General features: G+C 31.0%; 1 protein-coding gene across 1 annotated transcript in view; it reads right to left on the reverse strand.

Annotated features, from left to right (window-relative positions):
* The window catches only part of LOC125051707, an 80257-nt gene extending 65268 nt beyond the window's left edge, over nt 1-14989 (reverse strand). Inside the window, exon 1 of the mRNA XM_047652224.1 lies at nt 14241-14989. Coding sequence (XP_047508180.1) covers nt 14241-14391 — 151 coding nt within the window. The 5' untranslated portion in view covers nt 14392-14989. The remainder of the gene's footprint in view (nt 1-14240) is intronic.
* Nucleotides 14990-15541: the final 552 nt, after the last annotated feature.

Consider the following 15541-nt stretch of genomic DNA (forward strand, 5'->3'; position numbering starts at 1 on the left):
TGTGCCTGGCCTAGTTGGTTTTAAGTGTCAATGCGTGTAGAGTATTGTAATATAAATGCTCAGTTCACAGATAACCATAGAATTGGGAGTATTTTAACAAGTGATCTATATAATGATATGCTAATTTAAGTGTCTTTATTAAATACATTTTATGTAAAGATCAAATTAGAATATGTTATATAGTTAATTTACTTACTGTAATTTGGCATATCATTTAATTTTGAAAAAAATTTACAGTGTTTTAAAATTTATGATATGATATAATTATAAACATGTTATAAAATTATTGCTAAACGGTTAAAACATAAAACATATGTTTTATTTTCGTCAGTGACATTTTGGCTTCGAAACTAATGTAACATGAAGACAGGAAGAGCAAAAGCTTTGAATAACATTCTAGATCCAGAGTCTGAAATATTAGGTAAGAGATGTTGTAGAATCATTTATAGGAATAAGTGAAAATATTGATTTATTTGAAGCTGTTTCGAATTGGCTAAGGTGGAAGAAGAAAAAATATGCATTAATCTAAGGCAGACAATTTGCACAGCCCGTGATTCAAAGGTTTACAGGTTACTAGGCGTACGTCAATACATAGCAATAAAATCTTCTACAATTTACTAACAGAACTTACAGAAACTATAGGTATACATCCCAACCGTTTTGAAAGCTTTCTTTAAATCGTGCGTGATCACGTGCCATAATTGTAATATCATAAGATTGATGGCAGTCTTTTTAATGTAACCATTTACCATCACCAGTGATTCTACAATATAATGTTTTTAATGGCTTATAATGTGGATTATAATATGGTATTTAATGGGTTCGTATTGCTCATCTAATGTCGTTCGAGTTGTAAAAACTAATTTAAGTCGATAAGGTATAAGAACTCGATTGTATTATAATCTGAGCTATTAATGTCAATTTATTAGGTTTTTATTCGGTATCGATTTGTGTAATCAAATAAATACCTATTCGTAATTATTACTTAAACGTTGTGATGCAAGCTTACCTCATTTTGAACCAAGACAGAAAAACTAGTAGGTACTGCGATTCTAATCCCATTACATAACTTTATTATTTATAGTGTTTGTTGTATATAGGGCATGTACATTTTTTCAAAGTAATCAATTACTTTTTCGCCTAGAAAACTCACGCCCATATATATAACCAACGAAACCTCTTTACATTCCAAATAATTAAAGGAATACCTTCCTACAAAAAAAAAAAGATGGACATATTATGACATAATAGAACTAGGGGGGGAAAACTGGATGAATGTTGTTCAAGACCAAGAGAAACGTAAAAATATGGAAGAGGCTCTTACCCTAAAAGGGGCCATACAAAAACTAGACCACTAAAAAAGAAAAACGATATCTAACTTTACAATTTTAAAACTTATACTAATATTAAGAAATATAAAATATAATAAAGCTTTTATAATAATAATACAATGCCATATATTCGGAAATAATGTGAGGCTCATTCCTTATTTAACTGTCTCCAAAGTTATAAGAACGAGTCCAACTTTATAATCAGAAATAGCCCAATATAATTATTTGATTGTAAAACCATTCTAAAACTGAAAACTTACACGAGTTAAAAAGTATTTGCTAATAATTCTATTTAAATGCATAAGCCAAGTACGTGAGTAATAAACCACGGAGGCGGTCGGGCTATATCTCACATAAATTGTTTTTAACGTATAAAAATATTAGAGTACCGAGTTGATGGTTAAAAGGCGCTCGTCATATAGGTGCTGATAATAAATGCTGCTTAGCCTTTGTATGAATCGTGACTATTTGCAAATGCACCCATTAGCAGATGATGAATGTCCTTTATATTTGTTGTATAGGAAATACATTTTTTGTTTATGGGTTTTGATACTTAATTCTGAATAAAAATATTTTAATATAATGTGTGTTGAGTTTTCACGATATAACTACAAAAAGAAGTAATTTCATCCAACCGAAACCACAATTAATCAAATCTTTTTTGATCATACATCCTTGTGTATCCTGTGTTTTGTATGTATGTATTTTTTAATAACTTTATCGCGAGTCTAGATGCACATTACTGGCAATAAAATGATTTTATTATCTGTTGATTTATAAATAATAATAAATAATATTTATAATAATAATAATAATAATAAATCTGTATATATGAGAGTTTTGATATGAGCTTTGTGTGACGCTTAACTCTGAAGAAATAATTCATAAATGTATTTGGATTTTGACATACATATTTTGTTTTTTGCATTACATTACATACACCGCTGCAAAGTTTGATTCTGATTTTGAACTAAGTCTTCCAGCACAACGTAATGCAAAAGTGAAAGATTGTATGTGTTGATAGAGAAGATAACTCGATAGTACGGTAGGTATATGTATCTTATTGGTCTAGTGGTTAGTACCCCTGACTGCGAATCCATGGGTCCCGGGTTCGATCCCCGGCTGAGACAAACATCGATGTGATGAGCATTTGGTGTTGTGCTTAGGTCTTGGGTGTTTAAATATGTATTTATATGTCTATCTATCTATAATATGTATGTATATCCGTTGCCTAGTACCCATAACACAAGCTTCACCAGCTTAGCATGGGACTAGGTCAATTGGTGTGAATTGTCCAATCATAAAAAAATAATCTTAATATACATATGTATTTACAATAATATTTCGCCCGAATTGTTAGACTTTCGATACGCATGGTGAGTAACGTTTAACAAATTGTGCTATCAGACTATACTGTTAACGTTGAACTTATTTAATTCAATTTATTATGATTTGCAATTTTCTTGTCCCTTAGTAAAAACATTAAATTCTTCCTTGAATATAAAGTTGTGTAAATGCAGTGTTATTATCTAAGATAAAATAAAAACTGCAATGGTGATATTAGAGTAACAAAGTGCCACTTTATCACGGTACAAAAAGCAATGAAATGCTTCCATTACCTGACAGTTTCAGTAAAAACTTATTATAAAGGAGACAGTATGGTGGATGCATTCGATATAGTTTTGCTAAATGAAGCGTGCTACTGTATTGTACCTATCTTTGCATCTTTATTTTTATTCACTTGTATTATAATCCTTTGTTTTGTAACTTTATTTTACACTGTATTACATTGTCCTAAGGTTGAAGTTAAAAATTGGAGAATATTTGCAAAATAAGCCATCAGAACTTATTGGAAACGCTAGTGTAACAAATGATTTATGATTTTCTACTCTTTTTATTTCTATGGCTGAAGTCATGTTTGTGAAAATTGCTTGCGATCTAAAATTATAGTTATTATTATTGCTATCTATTTGACTGTTGTAACCTATACAAGTCTTTTTTAGTATTAAAAAGCATATGATTTATGGGCTAAGATTTGGTCATCAGCAGTTGAACTATCTCCGTGAACTATATCTATGTAAATAATTCTGTAGACTGTATCTATGGAGGTATGGATATGAGCTTTGTGTGACCGTTAATTTTGAAGAAAAAATATAAATAATTCATATATATAATGTATTTGGAATTTGACATACAATTTTTGTTTTTTTTGCATTACATTACATAAACCGCTGCAAAAGTTTGATTCTGATTTCGAACTAAGTTCTCCAGCAATTGAAGCGTAATTCATAAGTGCAAGATTGTATGTGTTAAAAATTATGCGAAGAAAAACCCGATAATACCAGATTTGGTAGGTATATCTAATTTAATAACATATTTAAATAATTTCGTTAGTTTCCTACGAATAACTGTTTACCAATTTAAATTATCCTAAGTATCACAATTCATGTCATATTATGCCTCTAACTTCGAAATGAAAGTTAATCTGACAATACCCTTGATCGATAGGCGTATCAACTTGTTACATTGATATAATCTTTATAACTATTGGCATAGACTTTAAATTCTTTTAAAACCTATTGGTTGTAGTTTTACTCTTGTTGGTTAATTCCGTGTCACCTTTTTTGTTATAAGGTTACAAAAGGTGAAGGATTAGAAAGGTGTGATTGAACTCTGTGGCTTATTAACGGATCGATAACGTAGGATTTGTGTTTTTTATTGTATTTTGATAGATATTACGCCAACTTAAGCAATTAAGAATGTAAACATGCAAGTTTAAAATATATTTTTTTTAATTTCATATAATTAAGTAATCCGATAGCGTTCGACTCTCATGTCAGGTCATAAGTATTGTTGTGTGATTTCTTCTATCATCTAGAGCCGGCATGTCGCGACGAAAATCACATAGATGACTTTTTACCTTCCCAATTGGAGAAAATATTAATGAAACAGACGAAGCAAATATCTAAGGCACCGATAAGGGTAGAAACACCGCTGGTTTTAAGAATAAGAAACTTACACATTTCACTTCAATAATACATACCTGAAACAGAAAAAAACAAAGTTAAATAAAACTCACAAAATATTGCATAAAACAAAGAGCTAAATTCTACGATTGACCACGCCTATATATGCGGTAGCTATCAGTATATAAACTATAATTAAATTAGCGGTTCTAACTCGACCTGTCCTATAACTCGAAATTTTATAAAATTCATTAAAACAAGATTGCTAAGTTTGAGAAAACCCATATATAAATGTTACTATTATTTAATTTAAATCTTTTATTTTTTTAAATCTTTTAATTAGGCTTCCAATTAACTTATTAATTATTTGTATAATAACATGTCTATGTCATGATCTCACTTTTAAATGGACTGTATATTGATTTTAAAAAATATTAAGTTCATTAACTTCGAATTTTGGGTCCCGCTTATGAAAATATCATATTTTATAATATTAGTTAGTTAAGGAGTAAATTTTGACTGTGAGGGTAAGTTTGAAAGTCTAGAGCCGCCAAAAGCTTATAGGATTTTAACAGAGCGGAATCCATAGTTCACGGTAAGACTCCACTCAAAAACTTGCCTACAGAGACAATTTCGTAGCAAACTATTGAAAAACTTTAACATTTTTACTTATCACGTAATTATAAAAAGAAGTTACACTTTTATTGTAGTGTCTCCTCAATTACCTGTAAAAAAGGAATCTTGAGCGTAATTTAAATAGCACTTATTATTCCTATCGATTAATGTATTATTAAATTTTTGTGAAATCATGGTTGTATATTTAAATAGTATAAGATTACCAAATGTATACGTAAACAGCTCGCTTTATTGATATCAAATTCCACGGAACCCCAATTATCGTCTACCCTAGAGCGTATTGGTAAAGAGGCGATGCAACTGGTTCGACCGTGTAACATGCTACCTGATATAAATTACTACAATTTACTATAAACCATGGTATCATTATAAAGCTTTCTGACGCTTGGTAAGTAGCTTTTCTATGGCGTCGTACGTTACGAAATGTAGAGAGTTGTTTAGTATGGATCAATTACTTTATAAGATTGAAGTTATTTGCTTTGAACAGGAATAATGTTACGTGATGTATCTCAATATATCATGTACATTAGAGGTACATTAATTTTGGATTTCCAAATGATTATCACATTTTAATTTTTTTTGATGATTGTGAGTTAATCTCCTCAGTTTTCTGTATCTGTTTCTTGATATTTTCTTTGAATAGATAAGTAACATCGTCGACTTTTTGAATCTAAAGAATGAAAGAAGAAATCCGGTTTCTTCTAGATGTTTTCCTTTAACGGACAAGCGAGTGTTAAGCGCGCTCATAGAAAGTCCATTAGTGTAGCTGAGGATCGAACCTACGACCTCAGCAATGAGAGACGCACGCTGAAGCCACTAGGCCAACACTGTTCTAGTTTTAGTTTAGTTCACTCTAGTTTACTTTATGGGAAACGTTTTAAAAAAAAATATAAATTCAAGAGTTAATTTGTTACGTAGAAGTAAAAATTTCGATAAAATATTATAAAGGTTATTTATAAAGAAATACGTTGAAAACTTGTGCCTCATACATATATTTTCGCAGTTTATATACGATTGAACCAGCTTCATCGTTCAATTATGCCAGTCCTAAGAAAAACACGGAGCCTTCCTGGAAGGTCTGAAGGAAAAACGATCCATGCTTCTCAGAATTAAGGTCCTATTATTAAACAATATATAAGTCATGATTCTCGATTCGAAATATGCAATTTTTTTGATATTTAGGGCGTGTTGAATGAGGAGATTTCATTTCTAAGTTGTGTCTTCAATTATGTTTAAAATACATAATATAAGCAGAGCATAAAAGAAGAGTTATTATTAAATCGTAACTTTATGTACACTGGTATTGTAAAATGACTAAATATAATCGTTTAAAAACTTTATTCTCAGTATCAATGACAATTTTATTTTCATGAGAGCTTAATTATTATGCCAATTGCACGTCGATATCCGACGGCAGTTTTAATTTTGTAATTAAGTTTTCAGGGCTCATATGTAATTAAAATGCCCTTTTAAATTGATTAAATACTAATAATTGTGATTTTTTCCTGAATTTTTGATGAGAATCTATTATAAAAAATGCATAATTATTTTTATTTATCCAAAAAGCGACTCTTTCAAACAGACATTTTTATAACTTATATTTGGATCTATAAACTTTAAGTTTAAAGGCTTTGATTACGGTCAAAAACAATAATTTTGATGTTTGAAATAAGTCTTTTAGATGACTTCAAAATATAACATAATCTACTTTAATTGACATTAAAACAAAAGTATAATTTGAATTTTCCCAAGCAATGAACCGGGAATGTTTTTCCCACGTTTTAAAAGCTTAATTGTCCTATTATCTTTTACTTACTGTTATTATGCTTATACACTTTATGATATGTATGTACGCTTCCCATTTAATGTTACAATTATAAAAGACTCATTTACTAAAGCTTATTTGTGTGTTGTTTTGAAGACGTATTATTGTCTCTCATTACAAAAATTTATATACATCTAGTAACGATGCATTTATGGGTTCTTAGATTTCTGCATGTGTTTAATTGAACATTATTTATATGGTTATGCTTATTACGATTACACTTCTGATCCTCATACACGTCGTGATATATGCTAGTTATAGTTTTATTAATAATTGTAACAGCTTCATATATGTCGAGAGAAAATAATAGAGAAAAAAGTAATATATAAATAGGTATCACATATTTCATAATTTATAATTATGTGAAAAATAAATTTTGCTAAAATAATGCCGGTCATTTTCATTGTTAAGACACTAACATATTGTTAGTACTAACACAAACCGCAATGGATTGTTGACATTTTCAATAATCAAGTTTTCAAGTAAGTATTTTCCAAGTGCATACAATGAAGAAACATAAGTTCCTTTGTGTCAGTCGCACGTGGTCACATCTGGTTCACTGGTATTTTAATAACCATAGTGAATTAAGTTATATAATTCTTTGTTCGAGGAATAAAGCTGAGTGTATGTTTATGAGAAACATTAAGCTAATTGTCGAGTTATGCTACAGTTGTAATTTTGTTGTTATAATCGTGGAATAGAAACGTTTTAGGCCCAATATTTTAAGTTTTTTGTAATACAGTAAAGTCTTTTTAAATTAATAATTATCACAGTGATTAATTTATGCAAAATCTATTCAAAGAAATAAGTTCAAACAAAAACCGTGGTAAGTAATGCGGGTCTAATTTTTTGAGACTATTACAAATCATAAATATTATATTTACAAAAAAAAAACGATAAAGCGCACGATATTGTCCAAATTCTAATAAGAAATCGGACGATACTTTAGCAAACATGTATCACACTGTATTACAAACAGATTGCAGGGCCTTAATAAAAAAAAATGATATTTTAAATGTATTAGTAGCAAATCTGTCTCATAAGTCGGCCGTCGGTCTTCGGCGCCGTCGCTTACTAGAGCTCGATGTTGGGTCCGAGTCGGAGTTCAGACAACTATTATCATTGTCATTCATTCGCAATATACGCCCCGTCACATATAAAATTCTTCCTTCTTGATAAAAGAACATTTGATTTTTTAACAGAATTAAATAACAATACTCTAACGTGTATTGTTTACGGTTAATATAATTTAAAACCATAATATTCCACAAATTGCAGTATTGATACGTCGACTAATGATTGGGGAAGGACAAAATGTCAAGGAGCAGCCTTTCGAATATTGTGTCAGTGTGTCACAATTGCTTAAGGTCTTAGACTTAGAACAAAGGTTTAGTTACCTGAGTCGAGTTTCCTAAACTGTAAATATTTTTGTAAATGATATCTATATACGACATTATTTGTAAGATTTTGTATGAATATGGGAAATGTATTACTATTAGTCAAACCTGGGTAAGTGAGAATTGGATAAGTGGGAAATCTCTATAAGTGAGAGTAATAGCCGGGACCCGTCATTTTAAGCTCCCAAAACCTCTATTAGCGAGAAACAGAAACCTCTGTAAGAGAGAGTAGTTTTTCCCTCATGGACCTCCGTAAGTGAGACTGCCACTTATCTATACCTCTATAAGCATCAGTCGAGCTTGTACCTTAAATACGCGGCTTTTGTTGATCAAGAAATAATCGACAAAATTTATGAGTTAGAGAAAAACATTTAAAATACAAAAACAGAAACTCAAACGAAATTGACGGAATTTTTAAGTGTTAATAAGTTCTAAATAAAATAAAATATATGTGTACATAATATATGTTGTGCACATTATGCACATAATTTTATCATATTATTACATATTTACTACATTCGTACCTTTATAAGAGAGAAACGCTACCCATGTACCGGCATTAGCGGGAAACTCGGATTAGTGAGAAACCTCTATAAAGGCCGATTTACACTATCTTAGTGTTTAGGAGAGTGCTTTAGGATAGTACTTTAGTTGAAACATGTAAACGCTACTTGCTTTAGTAAACGCTACGCTAAAGAACTTGCCTTTCAAGTTGTACTAAAGCACTCTCCTAAACACTAAGATAATGTAAATCGGCCCATAGCGAGAATGAGATTCTGCTCCCTTGAACTCTCGCTCATCCAGGTTTGACTGTATTTATAATCATTGTATTTGTATGTCATTTATTTTTCCAAATACATAGAACCAAGAAATACTAACAAAATAATGTATCTGTTAATAGCGATAAAAAGAGAGATTATAATCAAAATATGATTTTTATCTAATCAATATAATGTTCATTATCATTGAAAACAACACAGTCGTATGTATATAGGGGCATACGGACATACACAAATACACAAAACTGATATTTTATTTTCCAATAGTACAATACTCATTCGCACGCGTTTTATATTCAAAGGCTGTCTGAACCAGCAATAATTGTTATTCCGTAGACGACACGTTAAAAAAACTATTGACATGTCTGGACATGATCGGGGAAAAAAGAGGAACTTGAATAAATACTCGATTGTACAGGGAAAATTAAATTAGACGATGTGGTCATTAGTCCGATTAATAGTAACATTACATTATCTTAATATATAAAAGTTATGCGTCACGTTTGTTTGCTATGGACTCATAAACTACTTAACCGATTTTAACCAATGTGCACACCGTGTGCAGTTTGATCTTAAAAGATAGCTTACATATATATATAATTCTACTGAACGTGTGTATGTCACTGAACTCCTCTTAAACGGCTAGATCGATTTGAATGATTTTTTTGTATGCGTTTGGGTGGAGCCCTGGATTTAGATTCACAAATCAGCTCGGCAGACGCGCAGTCGGTACTATCATATTTTGTTTAATAACCTGATCGCATGAAATATCATGCAAGACAACGTCTATGGGGTCCGCTAGTTTACATATATGTTTAAACAGTAGCTGTTTAGATGCAAAAGCTTTTTACCCGTTAAAACGAAATCAACCCAGATCATACCAGATGCTTAGGATATAGCAACATGGTGCCCAACTCAGCTACGGTACGAAAGTAAGAAACAGTTTCTTTCTAATCGTTATTAAAGCATACATTTATTATACTATTTTAAATATGTTTACGTAGAAGTATTTTCTTTATTTTACTAAATCACCGTGCTGAGAGAGAAAATGTCCCTATATAATGCTGTTCTAAAGAGACACAAGCTTATCTTTAAGTTGTACATGTATTTATTATTTAAACAGATCTAAAAATAACACATTGTTTAGACTGACAAAAAATGAGTTTTATGGCCGAGCCCTAGGGGAGAGCACCTGTCTTGAATACAACACCTGTGGAATATATTACTAACCCCTCACTGTACAAGTTGGTACAAAAAATCTCCGTTTAAGGGTAATAGAGGAGCATACTATATCATTTTACTTATATTTTCATTCATTTTAATAATTGTTTACTTTTAAATTAACTCTCGTAACGTTTGTAGTAGGATATTGAGATAATGAGTAGGAGACGTAGAGCCAATCATTTTGTTTAATAAAATATAAAGTGCATTTTAAATCTGCTATTTAATTTGTGTTGCTTTGTCAGACTTTTTGTAACATATTTTTCTTTACATAAAATGTAACTAGTGATTTGTAAACTCACATATTTTAATTAAAATATATGCAGATCAGTAGTACTTAACATTTAGTATTATCAAAGACTTTCTCGAAATGATGTTTTTATTTCTAGTAAGTAAAATCATTATTAACTCATAAATATGAGTAATTCTAATAAGACTTCTATATCAGATTAACCGAAACGTGAAAATACAATGAAAATGCAAATTATCGCCAATTTCGGTAAACTGTAGCCACGTAAAGTTTTATTTGCATAGATAGTGGTTAGCTAACAACACTGGAGAAACATCTCAATAAGTTTTATTGCTTGGAAATAATTTAACGTTTATTATGGGGTAAATAAATTATGAATAATAAATAAGACCGTCTAAGAAAGAAGTATTTTTTATTTTAATCAACACACACCGTTTTAGAACGCATAACTGAGTTCTCATTTATTGTAATAATTAAGAGGTATATTAACTTTCTCTTCATTTTATTATTGTGAATCAAATATTATCAAATTAATGCCAAGCAGGCAGGCAAAGATAATCTTGTTTTAAATACTAATAAGTTGTATAAGAATCTAATTAATAGTTAAATTTGCAAATATTCTTATAGGTAATTAATAAAAAATCGGTCTATTAAAGAACTTCCTGAACGGTAGCTTTGTAGTATCGTTTTTTAATCATTTTCACCACGGAAGACGGTAGAATATATCAAAAATCATATTTACTATTGTTGTTAGTGATGCATTGTTTATAAGTTATAGTTTGAGTATAAGAGTTTTTGCTTACTTATTTTAACTATTTCAGGTCTCATTAATACTTTTAATTCCCCGTCTTAATTGTTAAACATCTCTAAAAAGACAAAACGTGAGGAAAATGAGATAGTTTTTAACTTTATGGTGACGTGATAGTTTCCGGTGCTTTATATTTGATGATACTTTTATCGTATTCATAACGCTTATAAAAATAGCTAGTATCGTCGACTCGGTATCTGAAATTATCGGGAAAAATATGACACAAGCCAACAACAAAATGTATTTATTGTGGTTTCTCATGTTTTAATTACGGTTTATTGATAAGTTGGCGATACATTTTCATTTAATATGATTTATGTGTAAGGTAGGATTATAAATATTACCATGTTTCTCTCTCATTATGCTAAAGACTTAGATAGTTCTTACCAGACGGAATATTTAATTGGAATTATTACAATCATTCGGGTAACACCAGTTTTGACAAAAAAGTTTTGTGACCATCGATGCGTATCATTTCACTTGAGTTGTTAAGCGTGACTTACCTTTACTTATATTTTAATCACAAAGGACCACACAGCTTTGAGAATCCTTTTATATTACTTTGTAAGCATAAAGCTGTTGTAATTGAGAGTCATAACAGTGAGTGGTAATTTTTAATAAACATAATTTAAAATTATGGTAATTGCATGCACATGAATTTTGCTAAATTTTGAGTGAATATAATTAAAATTATAGTGTATTAAACAAATTAATTAGGTGTGTTATGGTATTAAAATGAAAGTTTATATAAAATCGTCACAATGAAATTCTATTCTTCTTATATTTATTGACTTGTTAAATAAAAAAAATGTTTATAAGTTGTTATATATATGAATAGCTATGAGGACCATAATTAAAATCTTCATTTAAACAAGAGTAAGATGCAGCAAAGTATAAAATAAACTTGAATCACACTTTGGTGACTTATTCAGGACATTGTTTCGAGTTGAACTAATTAATAAGGTGAACTTTAGTGTACTTCAAGAAGTTTTCTGTCTTTTTACAAGTTTACTTAAATATACATATCTTTATCATGTAGGTAATTCTCCCATATTCCTATCAAATTGACGGTAGCGTTAGTGGTTATTGTATATAGCGTAGGTTTTAGGTTCGATTTCCAGTTAAAAATGTCCCAGATTCGTAGACATATACTACCTATAGTTAACAAATTGCAGAACTGTCTCGACCCCATGGCGACTAACAAGTAATAAAATGCTATAAAATAATTAAAAGGCGCACTTCAGATCAGTTTTTATCTATCTCAATTTTAAGTAAAGACTATTTCTATTATATCTATTACGCCACAGTTCGCATTTGATTTTCAGTTGTTTTTGTGTATTAAGATAAAACAAAGGATTTCAATTATGTTACAACAAGTCCCGTAGGTTTGTAAACTGTAAACAGAGTTATTTTTGAGTTGATTGACGAGGCGGCCTGACACTGTTTACGACTTGGTACACGTTATAATGTAAGTCAAATATTTACACGCTTAAATGTCTTTTCAGCTTTCTGGTTCTATTTATGTAAAAATGAGATTAAATTTAGGGCTGCTAATTCATTTTATAAAATTTATGTGAACGGTAAATTTAGAATAGTTAGCCTTATAATATTGTTTGTATATTTAATTGCTTCCTGATTTAGGCACCTTTAATAATTTTTTGTGAATTTAAATTTGGAATTAAGATTTATATCATTGCCTGCACAAATATTAATATTAGTTTTAACTTCCGGAATGATCGATCATCTTTGAATTTTAAAATATAAATTTGTGGTACTAGTGTGAAAGTTTCACTAAGATTTAATTGAAATATATTTTTTGGTCGCTAATAATTTGTCTGGTTTAAAATGTAATGTAGTTTTTTTGGGATTGTTTGAGTGACGTGAAAATCAAACATATTGTATAAAATAATGAATTTATTTCACAATCACCCACATGGGTTTGTCTTAACACAATCCAATTATGATAATGATTACATGCGGCTTAACTACTTGTGAAATAATAAATGTATCGAAAATGGCTTATAAGTATAAAAATCACAAAGTTAAATGCAATATTTACAATTTAAACATCTACAGCATAAAATTATTTTCATTTTACATTCTTTTAAGTTTTCGCTTTATCGAAACAAAACATAATTGATTAAAATATTATTTTAACAAAATATCCGTTTATTTACAGGTGGTAAATTAACAATTCTTATATTTAGATAAAATACATAGATTTGAATTTATTTGCCAACTCGTATTTCACTAATATTTGGCGTAAATCGAAAATGTACCTAAGAATAATTCATGACTATCGGATATTTGGAACTAAAATAAAATTTGAGATCCTTACGAAAAAATCATATTAAATGCTAGAAGCCACAAAACAATAATTAATATTACAATAAATTAAACTACCATTAAACTACACTATTTAAAATTGTTAAAACAAAAAGAGATCAAATGGAAATGTTACTAAATATTAAAACTTAACAGAGCTAAAATAATATTTCTTCGGATGAATGTTGGCGAATAAAAAAAATGGAAATTGAAATTTCGTTGTTTGAAAAAGTTTTAAAATCGTAAAAATATGAACACAATTCATTGTAACAATATTAGGTCGTTTTTATTAACATTATAATGCATAATGTATTCCTACGTATCGCGGAGGCGTTTTGTCGAACTTCACTCAAAATTTCAAAGCAAAATTCATGAGAAGCAAAATTGTGTTAATTGCAAAACGAAACGAAATGCATAATGCGATTCGTTTCTCGACCACCATTTACAATTTAAGTGCAGTTTGACACAACATCTCTGAACAAACAAATTAACTGGACTTAAAAATACGTAACAAATGTCCAATCTGCTTTGCAGTATCACTTTTAACAATACTTATCTAAAATCTTCTTTATCTCACTGTATTGAAGAGAGATGACGCCAGGGACACTTTAAGGATGGCTAAAACCATCACCAAGTTCACGATGTAGGTCGAATTGCATCTTAAGTGGTAAGGTGGTGTGTTAGGCTCGCGAGGGCACTCACCTCGGCGATTGTCCTGCACCTCTTGGCCAGGATGTCGTGATACCAAGATGTGGCATAGAACCTCGTACAGCTCGGCTAGGAGCCGGTTCAACCGTGAAAAGTTCTCCTCTGCCGACTCTCTCTCACTTGGCAAGTTGAATGCTATTGCCATCTTTGTCTCTCACAACGCCTTTTTCTACGGAAGAAGCGTGGACAGATTGCGGTTTGTTTTGTATACATAAATGCTGTGCGCGTTCTTGTCACGACGCACTTGGGTTTTATTTCTTTTTATTTCCCCAATTATATCAGTTAATTGTAGACGTATTTTGGATTTTACAAAACTTTTTATTTATTTCTTCGTTTATCAAATATAAAAGTTTTTATATTTAACAAAAGTTCACTTTGACACTCGGTTCACAGTCACTAAGTTTGGCGGCGAAGAGATGCGATCTCAAAAGTTCACAAATACACAAGAAGTTTTTTTCGAAAACTCCACAACGAACATTGTCCGTGATTCACTCGCAATTTAGCGATAACCGGCGCTCGGTCGATGACACAATCGCGCTAACTAACGCACTATGCATCGCTATGGCTTTTCGTAAACAAACTGAAACTTCGCACTCCGCTCCACAAAAGAGGTCGACAGACGACTATTGTACGTGCGGCCAGCGCGGAAGCGTATCTTGTAATAAGGGATAATACTTCGTGCACATCATTGCCTCGTTCGACGCTAAGCTACATGTGTGCGTGGTGCATAACGTAAGGACACGCTCACACAGCTGCAGCTATTTGATTATAAATAGTTGAACGCACGGTAGCACGTTACCTTCGCACTCTACAACTACAATCAACCGTGACACCGTTAGCCCTATCCTTTTCGCTCGCGGTGTGAAAAAAATCTTCCCTCTCATTTCTAGCTGGTTACATCACTGTCACAACAGTATCCATAGATGTAGGTTCTCTCAGTCTGCTTTTAGGGTTTGATCCCTCTGCGAAAGGGATAGCATGTTGTGTAGAGGGTTTGTTTTGAGGATAGAAAGCGCGGCAAAGTAAATTGGCCAATGGGTGAGGAGAATTAGATGGGGTGAGGTGACGTAAGGCCGGAGATATCGAGTGCACGGGGTTGATGGTTGTGGAGCGCTCACTTTGCTTTGAGCTTTCGGCTGTACTTGTTTCCGTGATATCTATGATTTAACGACTCTTTGTTCACACGTCCGTTAATCTGGTTTTAATGCGAGTTTAGGATCGAGCCATTTGACTCCGTGATAGAATTTACGCGTGTGTTTTATTTGTAATTCAGTAATGGTTTAGTTTAGTACGAT

The sequence above is a fragment of the Pieris napi genome, chromosome 8 (assembly GCF_905475465.1).
Source record: "Pieris napi chromosome 8, ilPieNapi1.2, whole genome shotgun sequence".
NCBI classification, from domain to species: Eukaryota; Metazoa; Arthropoda; class Insecta; order Lepidoptera; family Pieridae; genus Pieris; species Pieris napi.